Here is a 17017-nt window from a genome sequence, read left to right as displayed (position 1 = left end):
TATCCTTTACTTAAATAACATTTTGCTCTGTCTAAGATTGAATATCTTTTACCTTTTCATACGACTTTTCGTTTGCTTTTTTTGTTTGTTGAGTTCAGTTTTGTAGAATTGTAAATGAAAAGGTGTTTCAGTATTTTTTTTAGTCTGAATTGGTTCAGAATTCAGATCAGACCCGTTCAGTTTTATTAGGATCAACTGAGCAAGTTTAAAATTTTCAGTATGGCTTCTTGGTTCCTTTTGATGTGCACTTCAATCGACCAATGGCAAACTCTAGTGGTTGAAAAAACTGAACAAACGTATGAATAAAATGATAAGCAAAGATGTTAAGAAGATGGATTATCAAACGGATTTACTTGGAGAGAAAAGAATCCTCTTTTTGACAATCTGTCAGAAAAAATACAAAAACACAACAAATAGTAAAGAGGTTGTAGCCTATCACAGTCCCTTAAGCTGTTCCAAAGCACCTGTCAAAGTTGTCCACTTCTCAAATGCGCCAGCCGATGACACGAAAGCGAGCTTCGATGATTCTATATCGTTCTTGTTCACTGTGAAAAAGGAATCAAAACCAAGTTTCAAAAAGATATTTACAATGTTTTAATGACAGTTTTGATTCCTGTGGATAAAGAAGTAAAGAATAAGAACAAGACCTGATGTAATAAGAGAAGCTAATGATGAGTTAAATGCTTCCACTTCTGTATTCTCTTCTGGGGTTGTACTCAACTGTCATAAGAATACAAAGAAGGACGCTATCAACAAACAGTAATAAAACCATTAAACAAAGTCTAGCTTATGTAAAGAAAGAGAAACAAGATCGATGCTTTAACCAGTTGTATTTACACTCAACCAATAAATTTGACCTTAGCTAAGAGTTAAAAGGAGGAAGAAAAACCTTTGTGAAAGCCAAATTAACAGTTTTGACCCATTCGGTATCAGTGCCTTTCCCTAAAACCAAACCTGCAGCTGATAGATCATTGTTCTCAATGGCTTGTCCTACTTTACTTAGCTTGAAGACAAGATCCTGCAAATACCCTGTACATTGTATGCTTTTAGGTTGAGAACCAAGATGATCATAACACAAAGACCAACAGATTTGTCCCAAAAAGAGTACTACTTTTCATCAAAATGTTCTGATTACTTCATGTTGGGTTGAACGGAAGTAAAACGAAACAAAAATCAGATTAAAGTTCAATGTAAGTAGCATTGAAACAACCCAAATACTTACGAATTTTACAAAGAGAAAACAGATGCATCCTCTAAATAGTAAAACTTCCATCAGTTTGTTCTGATTACATCATGTGGCATCGGAGGAAGATAAGTTTAACAAAACCAGACTATGACAACCGATTAACTATGACAACCATAGCACAAAGAGAAGACATATTTGTGAATAAAAGAGTGAACTTTTCCCTAAATTTGTTCTGAGTACTTCATGTACCATTGGAGGAAGAGAAATCAAACAAAACCAGTTACTTATGAAGACCCTAACACGAAGAGAAAACAAATACGACCTCAAACAAGAAAACTTTTCCATCAATTTGTTCTGATTACTTCATGTGGCATTGAAGCAAGATAAATGAACAAAACCATACTAGGGCTCAGTATGAGTGTATGACATTGAAACAAGCCAAGTAAACTATGAAAGCTAGAGAAACCCGTGATGCTTCTGGTTACATGTACCTTCAAAGTCTGAAAAATAGTTCCTTTTGGGGTTTTCTAAACACTCAATCAAGATTTTCAACTTCTTCAACACATAGAGAAGAAAACAAAACCAAGTTTTGCAATACACACACAAAGATGAAAATTGATAATTTCAATGAAATAATGGGGGAAATTGAAAGAAGTACCTTTTTCCTTTACAGCAGAACTAAGAACAGCTTGTCTCTCGATCCTCTTCTTCCGATCTTGCTTCACTTTCTCCAGAAGCTCTTCATCGTCATCAGCTTCAAGGATCGCTGCATTCGCGTCTTGTCTTCTTCTGTCGTTACTCACGAGACCAATCGCAACTAAGCTGCTCATAAATCCAAGCGACAAATCCCTTCTGTTCCATAACAGAGACGATGTCTGGTTCTTGCTGTTTCCTGAGTATGCAATTTGGTTCTTCCTCGATGAAGTTGAAGGAGAGAGAGTGGCAGAGAAGAATGGGTTTAGGGTGGAAGAACAAAGGAGTGATTTCGCCATTTCAGCTTCTTCTTCTCTTTGAAATTTCTAGTTGGCATTTTCGAAGAGGAATGCTTTTATGTGTTTAGATGGTGATGAATGATGATAAGGTCTCCTTTGCTAGATTGTTGCGTTGTGTTATTTTCCTCCAATCACTCACTCTCACTGTTTTTTATTTATTTTATTTTTATAAATTAAAATTTCATTAAAAATAAGATAATTATACTGATTAGATGAGAAATTAGATTTTGGTCTAGGACTTGATCAATGATTTAGGAAGCCAAATTGGCCTCAACAAGGATATTTCCAATTTTTACCATTAACAAAATACAAACCTTTTTAGACTCTACTTTACCCCCAGAAAAAAAAAGAAGGAAGATCCTTTAAAAGCTATAGAAGCAAATACATTTGTTACTTCCACCACCAAAACTGTCGAGACAAAAACATCTTCCTCATCCTCTTATTATAAGCCATGAAAGCTCTAGCTTTGACTGGATCAGCATTCAGATACTCAAATGCATACATCTGTTTTGCTTCTTCCAACTCATCAATCTCCATCACTGCTTCCAACAAGTCCTCTGTATTGATCAACGTTTTGCTTTGGTCCACTGCATCAGCTAGGCGACGAATGCTAGAAGCAACTGCGAACATTGCTTCTTGGAACGGATCCGAGTTTCGAGGTCGTTTAAAAGGTTGCCTTAAAGGATCTCTAGGAGGAGGAGGAAGATCGTGAGACTCTTCATGCATATACTCATTGGCTCCTGCGTATGACTCTGTTCCATCTGTATCACTATGTTCTTCAGAACTTGCTAAAGGGAATGAAACAGAGTCTTCTTCAAAGTGTTTTACGTCGTTAAGATGAAGATTGCTTTCATTCTTCACTTTGTTATATCGACCTGAAGTTTGATAGTCACCGCATACTGTTCTAAGTTCTTCGTACATCTCAATTTGCTTTCCCCTAAATGCTTTTGCGTCTGGGTATACCTGTTCCAACCAATTATAAGTTATAAACAGTCCACAAAGAAAGATGATCTTTTAGTGAAAGAGCAAGGATTATGTGAGAGAGATATATACTTACAGCAATATATCTTTTCCAGAGCTCATCACTTTCGCAATCAATCATTTTGGTGCTCGAATTCCACCAGAAACCGTCTTGACTAAGTATGTCTCTCATCACTCTGTACCTTTTCTTGATCGTCTTCAGACGATTGATAACTTTTTGGCTATTCAGATTTAGATTGAAACGAGTATTGACCGCAACACAAGCAGCAGTGTATGCATTCTCGTTGAAGCACTTGTCTACTTTGTTCCCGTTTTTCGCCTGGACAGCCAAAGCTTCAATCAGACACTTATCCATTCCAACAGACCACACAACATTTCTACCCTTATGTTTCATCTGACTTCTCTGTACTGGGATGCCATACTGATCCATTCCTGAATCATTTATGTAAAAACCATGGAATAGCACAACATGTCAGAAAGTGATCAATCACAAGAGGAAGCCACAGAAAAATTATAAATGATCAATCAACAAAAACACAATTCTATGCATATTACTATATGCCACAATATCACAAACAAAAACAGCTTGGTTATTCACACACACAAACAAAGAGGGTAAACTAGCTTCCAATTCGATCATATAAATATGTTCTCAACTTATCAAAAGATATGTTCCAACACAAACTCACAAATTTCACATTTAACAATCCTTCAATTTTTTCAGAATTAACATCACCAGAGTGATCACAGAAACACATGCCGTGAAGATTATTCCATAAAGAACTAGATCACGGTCACTAATAACGTGTACCAGGCACTAAGCTCATAATAGGACAGAGATGTTTCTTTTATCATATATAGAAACAACGTTTGGGAAAGTGACAACACATAATTGTAATAGTATTCTGAAATCTTCTTCTTCCTTCTCAAACTTATATGCTTTTTGTTTCCAAGGCATGATCACAATGAAAAGTAAAACCATCTCAAGTAAGAGAGATTCAACGGCATTGACAAAACAAAAAAAAGACAGAGAAATCAAACACCAGGTCTGCTAAATGTAGGTGAACTCTGCTAAACTTGAGACAAGTAGCGACATAAAGTTTTATCAACTAAGTTTCATCAGATTTAAGATACTATTATAACAAATCATCATATACTTGAAGCTATAGTAACTGTAGAAATCAGAGAGCCATTGCCAAATAAAATATAAAATGAGGTTACTCACCTTCGCAGAAAACGAAATCAGATTTTGACGGCAGTGAGTATCACCGAATCAGATCGCCGCCGATGAACGGAAGAGTCAAAAATGGCGGAAGGGCGACATTTCCGAGAAGGAGAAGCTGGGGATTAGGGTTGGGTTTGGGTTTCCCCCAATTCTGATTTTGTCGAAAACACAAAAGTCGTCGTCGAAGAAATTTGCCCATTATCGCTTTGACAATACGGTGCGTTTCTTTGAAAAAAGGAAAAAAAAAAATGGACCCAGAAGAATAAAGATCCGTTTTGGTCTGATAATTTTCTTGCCTTTTCCCGGAAAATTTTCTTCTGAAACCATTACTTTACTTTTTTTTTTTCTCTGTTTTTTTTTTTATTTGGTTTCCCGTCTTGGTCTACGTGGCTTCATCCATCATGGGTCTAATATATAAATATTTAATGGGTAGGCTGGGAAAAAACCTTATTGGGCCGAGATTGATATAATTTCTTAAAGCCCAATTTAAACGCACCGACCCAATTCTTCTACCCAAAAAAACGTAAACCCTAGCATTCTCCTCTATCTTATATATTGCCGCTTGTAAACTTGTTTTCCTCTCAACTCATTCTTTTGAACGATCTTGATTCCTCGTCTTTACGGTTACTCTCATTGCTGTTTCGATTCTTTTCTTCCTTTAATTTTGTTCGCTATGATTGTTTTTCAGAAAGAGTTTGGTTCCTTGGAAATTTGTTTGAATTTGGTTTTTTTTTTTTTATATATAGATTAGCTTCAGTTCGAATTTGGGAGTTGTAAATTAGGGTTTCAGAGTGAAGGCGGTGATGATGAAAAACTACCTATTTTCTGAGGAAACACATTGATTAGAAAATTTACCAATGGATCCTTCTGAGCCTAAACTCTTTTTTTTGTTTTCTTATAAACGTTTTCACAAATTCTTTTAGTTTTTTTGTTTCGGTGGAGAAAAAGGTTTTCTGATTTGTTTGTTCCGAGTTTGATGAGAAAAGAGCCAATGGAATGATGATAATGATTATTCGGAAATATTGATTTATTGTGTCGACCAAAACTCAGACTACAATTATCTGATTATTTGGCTTTCTCCTCATTAAACTCTTCTTTAATCTATATTTCTTATTTTTCTTTATTTTTTGAATCAAAAATTTCCAATTTTACAAGTTTTATGAACAAAACTTAATGACAATTGTCTACCTACTGTTTATCAAATACCTATACACGAAATAAAAAAAGTTTACAATGAACATTAAGTTAATTTATTGGACAGTAGCTAATGAACAAATATACAATCGGGAAATTACCAAATTAAACCTTTTGATCTTCCTTTATCAGAAAGTGCTTGTAGTACTTCTTTTTAACCATAAAGTATTAATCCAACTATGAATTAGTGTTATGCTCTAATTATGGGAATGCAACATTCATGTTTATGGAGTAAAGGATTTCGTCGTATTATATATGATGGGGACTGTCAAAAAAGTCATAAATCTTCTCAATGGAATAAGCATTGGATCAAAGAGGCGAAACATTGGCAAAATCTGTTTGATGAATGTCAAATTCGTTTGGACTCCCAAGAACAAATAATCATCCAGCTGACTTTGATAAAGCATCATCTACCTTCTAATGTTCCTTTCTATTATTATTTATTTTTTTTGTCGACCCTTTCTATTATTTATTATCAATGCGCTCCATTGTTTTGTTTGTAGCCATGTATAAGGTTTAATTTGATAGAGTTTCAGAAGTTTGAAAAAAAAAAAAAGAAGAAAATCAACTATAATTGTTCGTGCGGAAATTGATCATTTACAAGAAAAACAAAACCTTAAATGGTTCTGATTTGTTTGTCCAACAAAAAACAATGGTTCTAATTTAGATAAAAATTTGGAGAACAATGAGATCAATAATTCTTTGGAAAACAACAAGGTAAAAACAAATATCACAAAAGATTTCTATTACAAAGATTTGAAATTACAATTTGATCGGTTGCGGCATAAAATCTTATTCAGATAGCTGAGTTAGACGTTTGAAAACATAACAGTGAGTAAGTTTAGTAAACTTTAACGATCCATTCCTTCTTTCAGTTTATTAACTTATCTCTTATGAATCTTTTGTGAGTTAATAATAATGAAAAATCGGTGTCCCAAGGTGTGAAAAATGCTAACTGAGCCTTGACAAACAAACAATTTCTTGTATTGAAGATCACACGAACCAAAATTCTCTTATTTGTTTCAACGCCATCTTTTGTTTTGGTTCCAATATGGATGAGAGGAAGAATCATGCTTCCTCGATGGTTGTTGTTGTTGTTGTCCTCCTCTTATGTTAGGATGGTTCCTACTTGGGCTATGATCAGGACTCCATGATTCATATCCTGGATTGCTGCTGCTCATGTACTGGTTATTCCCCTGGTAAGAGGAAGACTGTGACACCGATGCAACATCGTTTGCTTGATGTGAGTAGTAACTGTTCTGACTCTGCTGCAACCTCCATGAACCCAATGTAGCCGTGCCCATTTGTCCTACTGGTTCCCTAACACCATACGATGTTGTTGACATTGGTTGTTGTTGAAGATGATGATTGTGATGAAGTTGTGGTTGCATATGTTGTTGTTGTTGTCTTTCTGTGTGAGGTAATATGAGCGAGTTATTATATGCTGCTGTAGCATGTCGTGGGATAGCTTGTTCGTTTGTTGATTGCCATTGCATTGAATTAGTAACATGATGCTGAGTAACCAATCTAGCAACTGGAGCACCAACTTGTTTTTGCCTAGAAAATGGATTCCGAATTGCTTCTTGTCCCCATCCACTCTGCAAAAATAGAATAATACACATCTAATTCAGTCATAGGATAAGAATCAGTGAACATAAACCTCTTGTCATGGAGGCATTGTACTTATCAGGTTAGATCTATGGTGTAATGGAATCACAAACGGTTTGGTGATAGCTAGAGCTTGTCGTATACTTCTTTCGTTTTTTTCTTTCTATATACATCATTTTTCCAATCATCAATTAACATATGATTTGATTCGGCAACATGATCTATCATTATGGTTCCAGATATGTCCGAGGAATTTGGGGTGTATGGGTATCGAATAACGCACCATTCCAGGATTAGTTGATGGAGTGGGAGATGGAAGAGAAACTTCGACCTTTTCTTCTGCCTGCTTATTTGAGCTACTACTCGAGTTTGGTGCACCAGTCTTAATCACATCAAGCAGTTTTACCATATCTTGGCCGGCTAAATTACTGGGCTTGCCAGAAGTCAGTGCATAAACAAGATCTGGGTTCTTAAGTAACGCAGCTAATAATTCAAGATCAGGTTCAGGACTGCTTAGAGACGACGAGGTTGTGGCAGCACTGGCAGCAGTTCTTCGTTCATCAAGTGAATTCTGTGGTTCTGTTATACTTTCGTCCGGTGGCTGTTGAGATGGAATTTCAGGGGTCAAAGTGTCATCAAAGTCCATTTCTCTGTCCCATGGTTCCTTAGGGTTTAACGGTATAGTTTGAAGAGACTGATATGTTGTTTCTCTTTCTCGCCTGTTTCTATTTCTCTGAACATCAGCCTCCTTGCTATTACCACCAGTAGCTACTCTCCATACTTCATCAAGTACCATTCCTGCAGAAAACTAGACATTAGAACGAGACCTGAATAAACACTAGAATAGAAGTGGACTAATGAAACATCACATCACTTTCTGCTTGTTCCACAAGTGGTCAATGAGATAGAAATCTGAAGAATGGCATACCTGGTGGTACATGCCAATCAATCTGTTTTCTCTTACAATTCTTGAGAATAGTTTGTGGACTCATTTTCACCAAAATTCCCACCTTACTAGAAATGCTTTTAGGAGGTGTTAAAGGTTTTTTAATTTCATCAGCTTGTACTTTGACAATTACAGCTGGTCCATTAACGGGCTGAACAGCCAAAGGTACATATGTATCTTCAGTCTTAGCTTCATTGTTCTGGCTAGGTGGAAAATCCTTGGATGACTCAAGAGCCAAGGGCTTCTCAGGAACAATAGTTCTCGAATCACCAATGGCACTTGGCAAAGGATCCTTTTTACTATTCTTGCTCTGCATAAACAGGGCACGCATCTTTGCTTTCTGAATATCATCAGCAGACATAGGCCGGCTTCGACTTGAAGTTCCTATTCTTACTGTCTGAGGACTCTTTCCAGCAGCTTTTTGGCCTGGTTGTTCCACCATCTGTACTTTCCTGCGTTCTTTGTTATCTGCTACAAGCTAAGGAAACTGACTTTGAAGCAAATTTTTATCTGAGCTAGGAAAAAGACCATAACAAGCGAAGTATCTGGCTGCTCTCTAGACATGGCAGGTTTCACTTGTATAATACCGACTCAATAACACAAGTATCTGAGCTAGGAAAAAGATCATAATAAGCATTTTCCAATGTGATGAGAAAACGTAACCATTTGGTGCTTCAAAAAAAGGGGTCAAACAAAGGATACATGATGGAGTTGAACCAAGCATGTGTTTCTTGGTGGAATCATCTGCGGAAGTAAGTAACAATTTTGGACCCTGTGATGATTCAAACCTCCTGGACCAAGAATACAACCAATAATTCTGAGACCAGCTAACTATCATAAGGGAAAATATTCTAGATGGAAGTTAACAATCAAACTGATACCTGACATTCTCTGACCTTCCATTTGAAAGACTAAGTATATCTTCCTGTTACAACACAATAAAAAGGTTTTAGGGAACTGATGCGGTGCACATAAATAGAAGAGATTCATGTTTTGCCCCACTTACAGGATTACTACTATCACCCATGATTTCAGCAATACTGCATAACAAGCCATAATTTGTGAGTAAAAAAGGCACTAAACAACAAAATCAGAGGTAAGAAAAAAGTATCTAGTCAACACATAAACCACAACTTGCCTCTGTTTCAGAAGCAATTGACTCTGCGAATCAATTTGCGAATTGTTACGATTTTGTTTCTTCATAGCTTGGATCTTTGCAAATAACTTGGTCCATCTTGATAACAAACCTTTTGCCCTGTTTGATATGTCTGATCTTCAAATCAGATAATGAAATCGAAGAAATCACAACAAGAACTTTGGAATATGGCTGACATATTTTGAGTTTATAAGAAATTACACCTGACGTCCTATAGAAGCGAAGTCCATTAACACTTTGCAATATGGCTGACATATTTTCAGGAGATGCTTTGTGGAGAGGCAAATGACAAAGAACCTGCGTGCTAAATATTAATTATCCATAATACAACAATTTTTGGTTTCTTTTCAGCAATCTGGCTGCAAAAACATTAATATTGTACCTTCAGGATAAGAAGTATGACACTTGTTTGCTCTTCAACAGCAGCTTGACTCAACCATGTTGTAAGTATCAAAACCCCTCCTTTTGATAAAAACCTGTGCACGCACAGGAAGTGTCAGTAAAAATGGGAATATAAAAACAATAAAATAGAAAAAAGGCATTGACTGAAAGAAAACCCTCAATCAGTACCAGATCAATACAGAAGAATCTTGTATCTGCATGATCCACTCCATTAATTTCACCTGGCCTGAAAATGATTCTTCTTTACGCAACAGTGCGAATATATTCTCAACAAAGTATTTGTCTGAATCACTGATGTCAGGTGGAATATCCTCCGGTGGAATAAGTGCCACTGTTTCAGCTGCACTCCAGCTTATAGAACATGCCTCTGGATGTATCGAGTTCAAGGGAACGGGATCAACATGATTTGTGCCATTGTTATCTTCAGGAACACCATCACCTTGTAAAGCATCTGTATTGGACAAAATAACCTTCTCTCTTGAAAGCCTCACCTGCCTCCTTACCCTTGTCTTTTGAGTGACAAAAAATTCTCGAACCTGGCATGGAAAAAGGAAATAGAGATACCACCAATTCTCATGAGCACATCAACAAGACAGACCTAAACTGACATATAATTTAAAAGCATTTCCAAACAGAGTACTTATCGAGAGAAGAAAAATACCTGGGCGACTGTGATGCCAAATAGAGCACTTATCTCCCGAGATTCCCTCTTACTGATAGCATCTTTAACTGCAAAAACTGCTTGCAGATACTTAACAGCCTTTGGATTCAACAAGTCTCTTGGCCGCTTTCCTGAAAATTTTAAAATTCATCAGATACAAGGCATCAAGAAAGTAACAGTTGGGTGTGCTTGTTTTAAGGAACACCGAGAACAACAATGAATTGAAACACTCTCCCATATACCTTTAAGATAAAGAGAAGAAGAAATGACAAACTTAGTATACGAAGACAAGAATTAAAAAAAAAAACACTAAAATAATGCTTGAAGTAGACTGAGTGGGACAAAATCAGTCCATATGTACATGTTCGGAAATATGCATGATTATGCCAAAAGATCCCAAAAATTCTAACAAGACTCACCAATGTTAATGGACAAAGCACCAGCAGCCTGCAAAAATAGAAACAAAACAGATCAATGTCTTTAACAGATATGATACACATGATTAGTTGAAGGGAGAAGTGACATATAAACAGCTGAACCATCACCATTACTGTACTAACCCATATCTAAATACGAGACCAGCAATTAAATAGTGAAGCAAAGTCTGTATCATCGAAGTTAACCAATTCACAGAAGAAACGAGGAGGTCGAGCTATAAGAATGAGTATACCAAAAACACCTCTAATTTTGCTACACTCAATACCCTTTGTCCCAAAACCCGAGTGACATGTCCTTCTCAGCTTTGCCCATATCGCCAAAAACACCATTACCCTCCAAAAAAAAAACACCAACTTTCGATACCATATAACATAAACACGATAACTCACCATTTCTTGCGCGAGGGGGTTAACGCCGGTAAGTTTGCACTGCGTAACGACGACATCTTGGAGCTGATTGATCTGGCTATGGAAAAGCACCTTCTGCGAATCCAATAGCTCCATTAAAGACTCCACCGAACTCCCGATTTCAATCTCCTCATTGAACGCGTCCATGGCCGCCGACGGTAAACTCGAAGACCAATACGCAAACCGAATTCAGAATGTGCATCAGGGATATACGTCTGTGTCTAGATTCAGTGATTCGAACGTCGTGGTGAGACGATAAATTCAATGAACATGGCTACCTAATTTTCGGATTCTCGGAAAAGTCGAATCGGGTTAGGGTTTGGGTTTGAGTAAAGACGGCAAAATAAAGGGACATAAAAGTAAATAAGTTATTATACAAAGAGAAACGTAAAACGCAGCGTTTGGAAGCAGATCTGCTGCACAAAGGTAAGAAATTAAATTTGTTTTAATATTAAATAAATGTGTTGACAAATAAAAAAATAATATAGAAATATAATTAAAATCTATGACCTGAAAAATAATAAGAAGAGAAGGAGTTTGTTTCCTGAGATATCTTTTATTTTCTTTTCACCGCCCTTCCTCAAAGGTCTCGTCTCTCCTTCTCTCTATTTTACACCTTTTTCTGAACGATTCTCAGGGTTTTGATCCTCTCTCGCTTATTTTTCGATCGCAGCACCTCTCGCCGATCCTGTAGAATCGGGAATCGGTAATCTTCAAGCTCTTTTTTTTTTGTGGTACGGGCGACGCCTGAGCTCTGATTAGGGTTTAAGATCTCGGGCTATCACTACTCGTCTCTCGATTTCACGCTTGTTTTGTTCCATATGACTGTTGGTATTTGGATGATTTCGTTGTTTGTTCGCCTATCTAGGGTTTTTATTTGAGCTCGTGTGGGATCGGGATTGTTAGGGTTACATCGCTCTCTCTGGATTGCGTTTGCACTGTGTGATTTCCTGTTTATTTCATGGATTGATTGTTTCTCCAGTATCTCTTGGTTTTTTATACGTTGATTGGCTTCGTTTTTCTGCTTTTTTATAGTTTTGATTTTTGTTCGGTGTGGAAAGTATTTTTGAATTTATAATGTGGTTTTTAGATGTTATCCTCTATCGTTTCATTGTTTGTCTTGTTGTTACTGCTGTTCTAAATTTTGGTTTTCTCCTTGTTCTTTTGTTAGCTTAGATTCAGGATAGCTTGACAAGTTATTTGTCAACATGGAGCGCAAGACAATTGACTTGGAGCAAGGATGGGACTATATGCAGACTGGTATTACCAAGCTGAAACGTATTCTGGAAGGATTGCCTGAGCCAGCATTTGACTCCGAGCAATATATGATGCTTTATACGTAGGTTTTATACTTGTTTATTAACTTCCAGCAGTTTGATTGCTGGCTTGTTACTGGTACTTATGATGGGTTTTTATTTGATTCTCAGGACTATCTACAACATGTGCACCCAGAAACCTCCTCACGATTACTCACAGCAGCTTTATGACAAGTATCGTGAAGCATTTGAGGAATATATCAACTCAACAGTGAGTCTGATGGATATTTAATTTCTCCTAATAAATTCCTCTTGAAATTTTTACTCTCTTTACTTATTGTCTGAATCTTATGATGTTACTTTTGTGCATGGTTTCATATATCAAGAAGTTGTGTACCCTCTTGATCCTTAACTTGATGAAACTTTTGTGATTGTTTGCTCCCATGCTTTCTGTTGTCCAGGTTTTGCCTGCTTTGAGGGAGAAGCATGATGAATATATGCTGCGGGAGCTGGTTAAAAGATGGGCGAACCATAAAGTCATGGTCAGATGGCTATCCCGTTTCTTCTACTATCTCGACCGTTACTTCATTGCTCGGAGATCACTTCCACCACTGAATGAAGTTGGCCTGACATGCTTCCGTGACCTGGTATGGCATTCATTCTTGTGAATTCATAGCTTTCTGTTGTATTTCAATATTTTAATCTTTCTTTGATCTGGTTTGTTTCAGGTCTATAATGAGTTGCATTCTAAGGTCAAGGAAGCTGTAATAGCACTTGTAAGTATGGCATTAATAATGTGTAGTTATATCCAACTTCTGTTGTCTGATACAAGTCTAACATGACATGTTCTTTTGTCAGGTTGATAAAGAACGGGAGGGTGAGCAGATTGATAGGGCTCTACTGAAAAACGTACTAGATATCTATGTAGAGATTGGAATGGGACAGATGGAAAGATATGAAGAAGATTTTGAAAGCTTCATGCTTCAAGATACGGCATCTTACTATTCTCGTAAGGCATCAAGCTGGATCCAGGAAGACTCTTGCCCTGATTACATGTTGAAGGCATGACTCGTGACATCATTTTTATTCTAAATTCTGTTTTCATTTCACACAAGTTAAAAATATTTTTTAACTTGTGCGTTCATGTTGCAGTCTGAAGAATGTCTTAAGAAGGAGAGGGAGAGGGTGACTCACTACCTTCACTCAAGCAGTGAGCCAAAGCTGGTTGAGGTTTGTTTATGATACATTATACACTACATTATGTTATTTAGCCTGTACTTTAACGATTGATTAAGGAATTGTATTCTTGCAGAGTCTTAGTTTTGCATCTTTATTTTGTAAAGATTTACTCTTCAGACTCCTGAATTGTGTAGTCCTGGCATATATTATTGTATGTTTGACTTATATAGTTATCTTTTGGATGCAGAAAGTACAACATGAATTGTTGGTAGTATATGCAAATCAGCTTCTAGAGAAAGAGCACTCAGGTTGCCGTGCATTGCTAAGAGACGACAAGGTAGAGCAATTATTTTGTGTTGTTTGTTGTTGTTAGTGGTTAGTGTCTATAACGTTCTCTTTGATGGAGTATATATGTCTACTTTCAGGTGGATGATCTCTCCAGGATGTACAGGCTTTATCATAAAATTGTGCGAGGTTTGGAACCTGTTGCAAACATATTTAAGCAGGTTTCTGACCTATCTCCATTTTTAAAATATTTTATTACTATTACCGTATGGATTGTTCTCTTAAAACCTGTATAGCATTAACTGTAACTTGTAACTTGTATACAGCATGTCACAGCTGAGGGTAACGCTCTTGTCCAACAGGCTGAAGACACAGCTACCAATCAGGTTCTTATTATTTTACTTGTTATATTCAGATAACTCTTATGTATAATCTTCTTCACTTATGATTGCTGAGTTTTTTTTTATTTAATTCCACAGGCTGCAAATACTGCTAGCGTCCAGGAACAGGTAAAATTATAAATTGATTAAAGTAGTTTAGATTATTGGGATGAAGTAGTTTAGATTATTGGGAATTTAGTGTTTTTTAATGGAATTAAATCATTTACGAGTCACTTATCCTTTTGTTGTTTTCAGGTTCTTATCAGAAAAGTGATTGAACTTCATGATAAATACATGGTCTATGTCACTGAGTGTTTCCAGAACCACACTCTCTTCCACAAGGTCTGATGTACTTCCTATATATTTGTCATGTGCCTATCTTATTCAAGTTTATGTTGTGTCATTAACCATGTTTTTGAAAACACATTATAGGCTTTGAAAGAGGCATTTGAGATTTTCTGTAACAAAACAGTCGCTGGAAGCTCAAGTGCTGAATTACTTGCAACATTTTGCGACAATATTCTCAAGAAGGGGGGAAGTGAAAAGCTGAGTGATGAAGCTATTGAAGATACACTTGAGAAGGTACACCTTTCCGCCAAACTGTTTTTGCTTATCTCTTTTCGGTTCTCCTGAAATAGAATTTTATAATGTTGTTACAGGTTGTCAAATTGCTTGCTTATATAAGTGACAAGGATCTTTTTGCGGAGTTCTACAGGTTTATCTCCCACTTCAATGTTGTTTTATCTGTGGATCAGATTTTTTTTCTACTCTTTGTTTTGTAAAGTTTTGTTTATACCAGCTTTTTGTGGATATGCTTTACTTTAATATACTATTGGATTGACAAAAAGTTGGATTACTGAGTTGCAAGCTGTTTTATTTATGGTTGATTGCAGGAAGAAGCTAGCCCGCAGACTCTTGTTTGATCGCAGTGCTAATGATGATCATGAGAGAAGTATCCTTACAAAGCTCAAGCAACAATGTGGTGGACAGTTCACTTCTAAAATGGAGGGCATGGTTAGTTTCCCTGATTCTTATTTTATATCACTGCTTGCTATGATGGTTTATGCGTTCTATATTGATTAATTTGTTGGTGACAGGTTACGGATTTGACATTGGCTAGAGAAAACCAAAACAGTTTTGAGGATTATCTAGGCCATAACCCTGCTGCAAACCCAGGGATTGACTTGACTGTCACTGTTCTTACCACTGGTTTCTGGCCAAGTTACAAATCATTTGACATAAATCTACCTAGTGAAATGGTATGCTCTGTTATTTTTCATTTTAATATTCCTGAAAAGGAGAAAGTGTGCTCCAGATAGATCTAATCGGTTGATTTTTTTGTTTCAGATCAAGTGTGTTGAAGTCTTCAAAGGGTTTTATGAAACTAAAACAAAACACAGGAAGCTTACCTGGATCTATTCATTAGGAACATGCCACATCAATGGAAAGTTTGATCAGAAGGCAATCGAGTTAATTGTGTCTACTTACCAGGTACAATTTGTTTCCAAGAAAATGCTGGTATATATTTTCTATATTTTAATGGCCTCTGATGCCACTTTCTCTGTGTTTTTTTTGTAGGCTGCTGTGCTTCTACTCTTCAACACAACTGACAAATTAAGTTACACTGAGATCTTGACTCAACTGAACCTAAGCCATGAAGACCTAGTTAGGTTGCTTCATTCCTTGTCATGTGCTAAGTACAAGATTCTCCTTAAGGAGCCAAGCACCAAGACTGTTTCCCAGACTGATGTCTTTGAGTTCAACTCCAAATTCACCGATAGAATGCGCAGAATCAAGGTTTGTGATATTAATATCGCTACTAAAAACTTTCAAGGCTTCTTTTACATATTTGTTAATCACTAACATCAACTTTGGTGTTTTGCATCACAGATCCCTCTTCCTCCAGTTGACGAAAGGAAGAAAGTCGTTGAAGATGTGGATAAAGACAGACGTTATGCAATTGATGCTGCCATTGTCAGGATTATGAAGAGCAGGAAAGTATTGGGACATCAACAACTTGTTTCTGAGTGCGTTGAGCAACTTAGCCGAATGTTCAAGGTAAACTATAAAAGATATACACAGATTTAAAGATGTTGGTGGTGATGAGTTTTATATGATACTCATTGTGGATTTTTATGATATGGTTGCAGCCTGATATTAAAGCGATCAAGAAACGGATGGAGGATTTAATAACCAGAGATTATTTGGAGAGGGACAAGGAGAATCCTAACATGTTTAGGTACTTGGCTTAGGTACTGTGGAAGTGGTTGGCTCATGAAAGGTTGCATCGAAGCATCTGCTTGTATATTAGAAGTCAATATGGATTCTCTCTTTAAATTAACAATTATCGCTGCCTTCTCAAATTTTTTTATCTTCTCTCCCTAAAAATTCGGTCGTGCTGCTTTTTTTTTTTTCTTTTTTCTGGGGATGCAATTTGCCTTGTGGGTTCTGTTTCTTGGATATTGAATGGAGATGGAGGAGATGCCTTAATGAATGGATCTCTGCTTTCGAATATGTTTCTTCATTTGATATTTTTATATGTGATGGAAATTGGTCAAAAGCTAATGAGATCGTCATCTATGGATACTGGCTTGAACTTCAAAAGACAAGTAAGAAAGCGAAGTAAAAAACAGCTTAGTGGCGCCTATCATCGGTGTACCATGTCGCACTTGATCATGTGATATCAGAGTCCGTAAAAATTACACTCCAACGGCTCAGAAG

At 36.7% G+C, this 17017-nt stretch overlaps 4 protein-coding genes and 2 non-coding genes across 9 annotated transcripts; 3 read left to right on the top strand and 3 right to left on the bottom strand.

The window, feature by feature from the left end:
• Window positions 1–277: 277 nt before the first annotated feature.
• Window positions 278–2221, bottom strand: LOC17882500 (thylakoid lumenal 16.5 kDa protein, chloroplastic). Its single transcript, XM_006288567.2, has 4 exons — window positions 1845–2221; window positions 890–1029; window positions 648–720; window positions 278–545 (listed from the first exon to the last, which is right to left on the bottom strand). The coding sequence occupies exons 1-4, from the start codon at window positions 2176–2178 to the stop codon at window positions 436–438; spliced, it is 657 nt and encodes a 218-aa protein (XP_006288629.1). The 5' UTR covers window positions 2179–2221; the 3' UTR covers window positions 278–435.
• A 177-nt stretch (window positions 2222–2398) lies between these two features.
• Window positions 2399–4756, bottom strand: LOC17881305. Its single transcript, XM_006288225.2, has 3 exons — window positions 4385–4756; window positions 3236–3591; window positions 2399–3141 (listed from the first exon to the last, which is right to left on the bottom strand). Exons 2-3 carry the CDS (start codon window positions 3587–3589, stop codon window positions 2569–2571), a joined length of 927 nt encoding a protein of 308 aa, XP_006288287.1. The 5' UTR covers window positions 3590–3591; window positions 4385–4756; the 3' UTR covers window positions 2399–2568.
• A 419-nt stretch (window positions 4757–5175) lies between these two features.
• Window positions 5176–5261, top strand: LOC111830301. The gene has a single exon (XR_002833685.1). It is a non-coding gene; the product is annotated as a small nucleolar RNA R41 (small nucleolar RNA).
• Window positions 5262–5373: 112 nt separating this feature from the next.
• LOC111830305 lies at window positions 5374–5455 on the top strand. Its single transcript, XR_002833689.1, has one exon. It is a non-coding gene; the product is annotated as a small nucleolar RNA Z155 (small nucleolar RNA).
• An 851-nt stretch (window positions 5456–6306) lies between these two features.
• LOC17881209 (homeobox protein LUMINIDEPENDENS) lies at window positions 6307–11560 on the bottom strand. The gene is made up of 13 exons (XM_023781214.1): window positions 11179–11560; window positions 10771–10798; window positions 10352–10482; window positions 9859–10226; window positions 9671–9764; window positions 9492–9585; window positions 9271–9400; window positions 9139–9172; window positions 9014–9057; window positions 8835–8923; window positions 8115–8600; window positions 7470–7984; window positions 6307–7176 (listed from the first exon to the last, which is right to left on the bottom strand). The coding sequence occupies exons 1-13, from the start codon at window positions 11341–11343 to the stop codon at window positions 6601–6603; spliced, it is 2754 nt and encodes a 917-aa protein (XP_023636982.1). The 5' UTR covers window positions 11344–11560; the 3' UTR covers window positions 6307–6600.
• A 187-nt stretch (window positions 11561–11747) lies between these two features.
• LOC17884026 (cullin-1) lies at window positions 11748–16856 on the top strand. Of its 4 annotated transcripts, none has more exons than XM_023781216.1 (21): window positions 11748–11782; window positions 11870–11902; window positions 12373–12535; window positions 12624–12723; window positions 12914–13099; window positions 13181–13228; window positions 13311–13514; window positions 13605–13682; window positions 13879–13968; window positions 14057–14137; window positions 14243–14302; window positions 14396–14425; window positions 14552–14638; window positions 14729–14878; window positions 14956–15011; window positions 15190–15310; window positions 15394–15555; window positions 15644–15787; window positions 15875–16093; window positions 16187–16354; window positions 16447–16856. In XM_023781216.1, exons 3-21 carry the CDS (start codon window positions 12405–12407, stop codon window positions 16546–16548), a joined length of 2217 nt encoding a protein of 738 aa, XP_023636984.1. In that variant the 5' UTR covers window positions 11748–11782; window positions 11870–11902; window positions 12373–12404; the 3' UTR covers window positions 16549–16856. The 4 variants fall into 4 exon arrangements, with proteins under 4 accessions (XP_023636984.1, XP_023636983.1, XP_006289774.1 ...); XM_023781217.1 differs by having other exon boundaries at window positions 11765–11782; window positions 12368–12535; XM_023781215.1 differs by having other exon boundaries at window positions 11749–11902; window positions 12368–12535.
• Window positions 16857–17017: the final 161 nt, after the last annotated feature.

Source organism: Capsella rubella, unplaced genomic scaffold (genome assembly GCF_000375325.1).
Source record: "Capsella rubella cultivar Monte Gargano unplaced genomic scaffold, Caprub1_0 scaffold_6, whole genome shotgun sequence".
Classification (NCBI taxonomy): Eukaryota; Viridiplantae; Streptophyta; class Magnoliopsida; order Brassicales; family Brassicaceae; genus Capsella; species Capsella rubella.
This window is presented reverse-complemented; position numbering and strand designations above follow the sequence as displayed.

Bases quoted from the DNA above. Each gene is read 5' to 3' on its own strand.
- LOC17882500 (XM_006288567.2), bottom strand. From the start codon at position 2,178: ATGGCGAAATCACTCCTTTGTTCTTCCACCCTAAACCCATTCTTCTCT. The intron at 1,030-1,844 runs GTACTTCTTTCA...TACAATGTACAG, and splicing joins TTCTGCTGTAAAGGAAAAAG to GGTATTTGCAGGATCTTGTC. The intron at 721-889 runs GTTTTTCTTCCT...TTCTTATGACAG, and splicing joins TTAATTTGGCTTTCACAAAG to TTGAGTACAACCCCAGAAGA.
- LOC17881305 (XM_006288225.2), bottom strand. From the start codon at position 3,589: ATGGATCAGTATGGCATCCCAGTACAGAGAAGTCAGATGAAACATAAG. The intron at 3,142-3,235 runs GTAAGTATATAT...TGGTTGGAACAG, and splicing joins TCTGGAAAAGATATATTGCT to GTATACCCAGACGCAAAAGC.
- LOC17881209 (XM_023781214.1), bottom strand. From the start codon at position 11,343: ATGGACGCGTTCAATGAGGAGATTGAAATCGGGAGTTCGGTGGAGTCT. The intron at 10,483-10,770 runs GTGAGTCTTGTT...TAAAATTTTCAG, and splicing joins TGCTTTGTCCATTAACATTG to GAAAGCGGCCAAGAGACTTG. The intron at 9,586-9,670 runs GTACAATATTAA...TTTAGCACGCAG, and splicing joins TCATACTTCTTATCCTGAAG to GTTCTTTGTCATTTGCCTCT.
- LOC17884026 (XM_023781216.1), top strand. From the start codon at position 12,405: ATGGAGCGCAAGACAATTGACTTGGAGCAAGGATGGGACTATATGCAG. The intron at 12,536-12,623 runs GTAGGTTTTATA...TTTGATTCTCAG, and splicing joins CAATATATGATGCTTTATAC to GACTATCTACAACATGTGCA. The intron at 13,229-13,310 runs GTAAGTATGGCA...TTCTTTTGTCAG, and splicing joins AGGAAGCTGTAATAGCACTT to GTTGATAAAGAACGGGAGGG.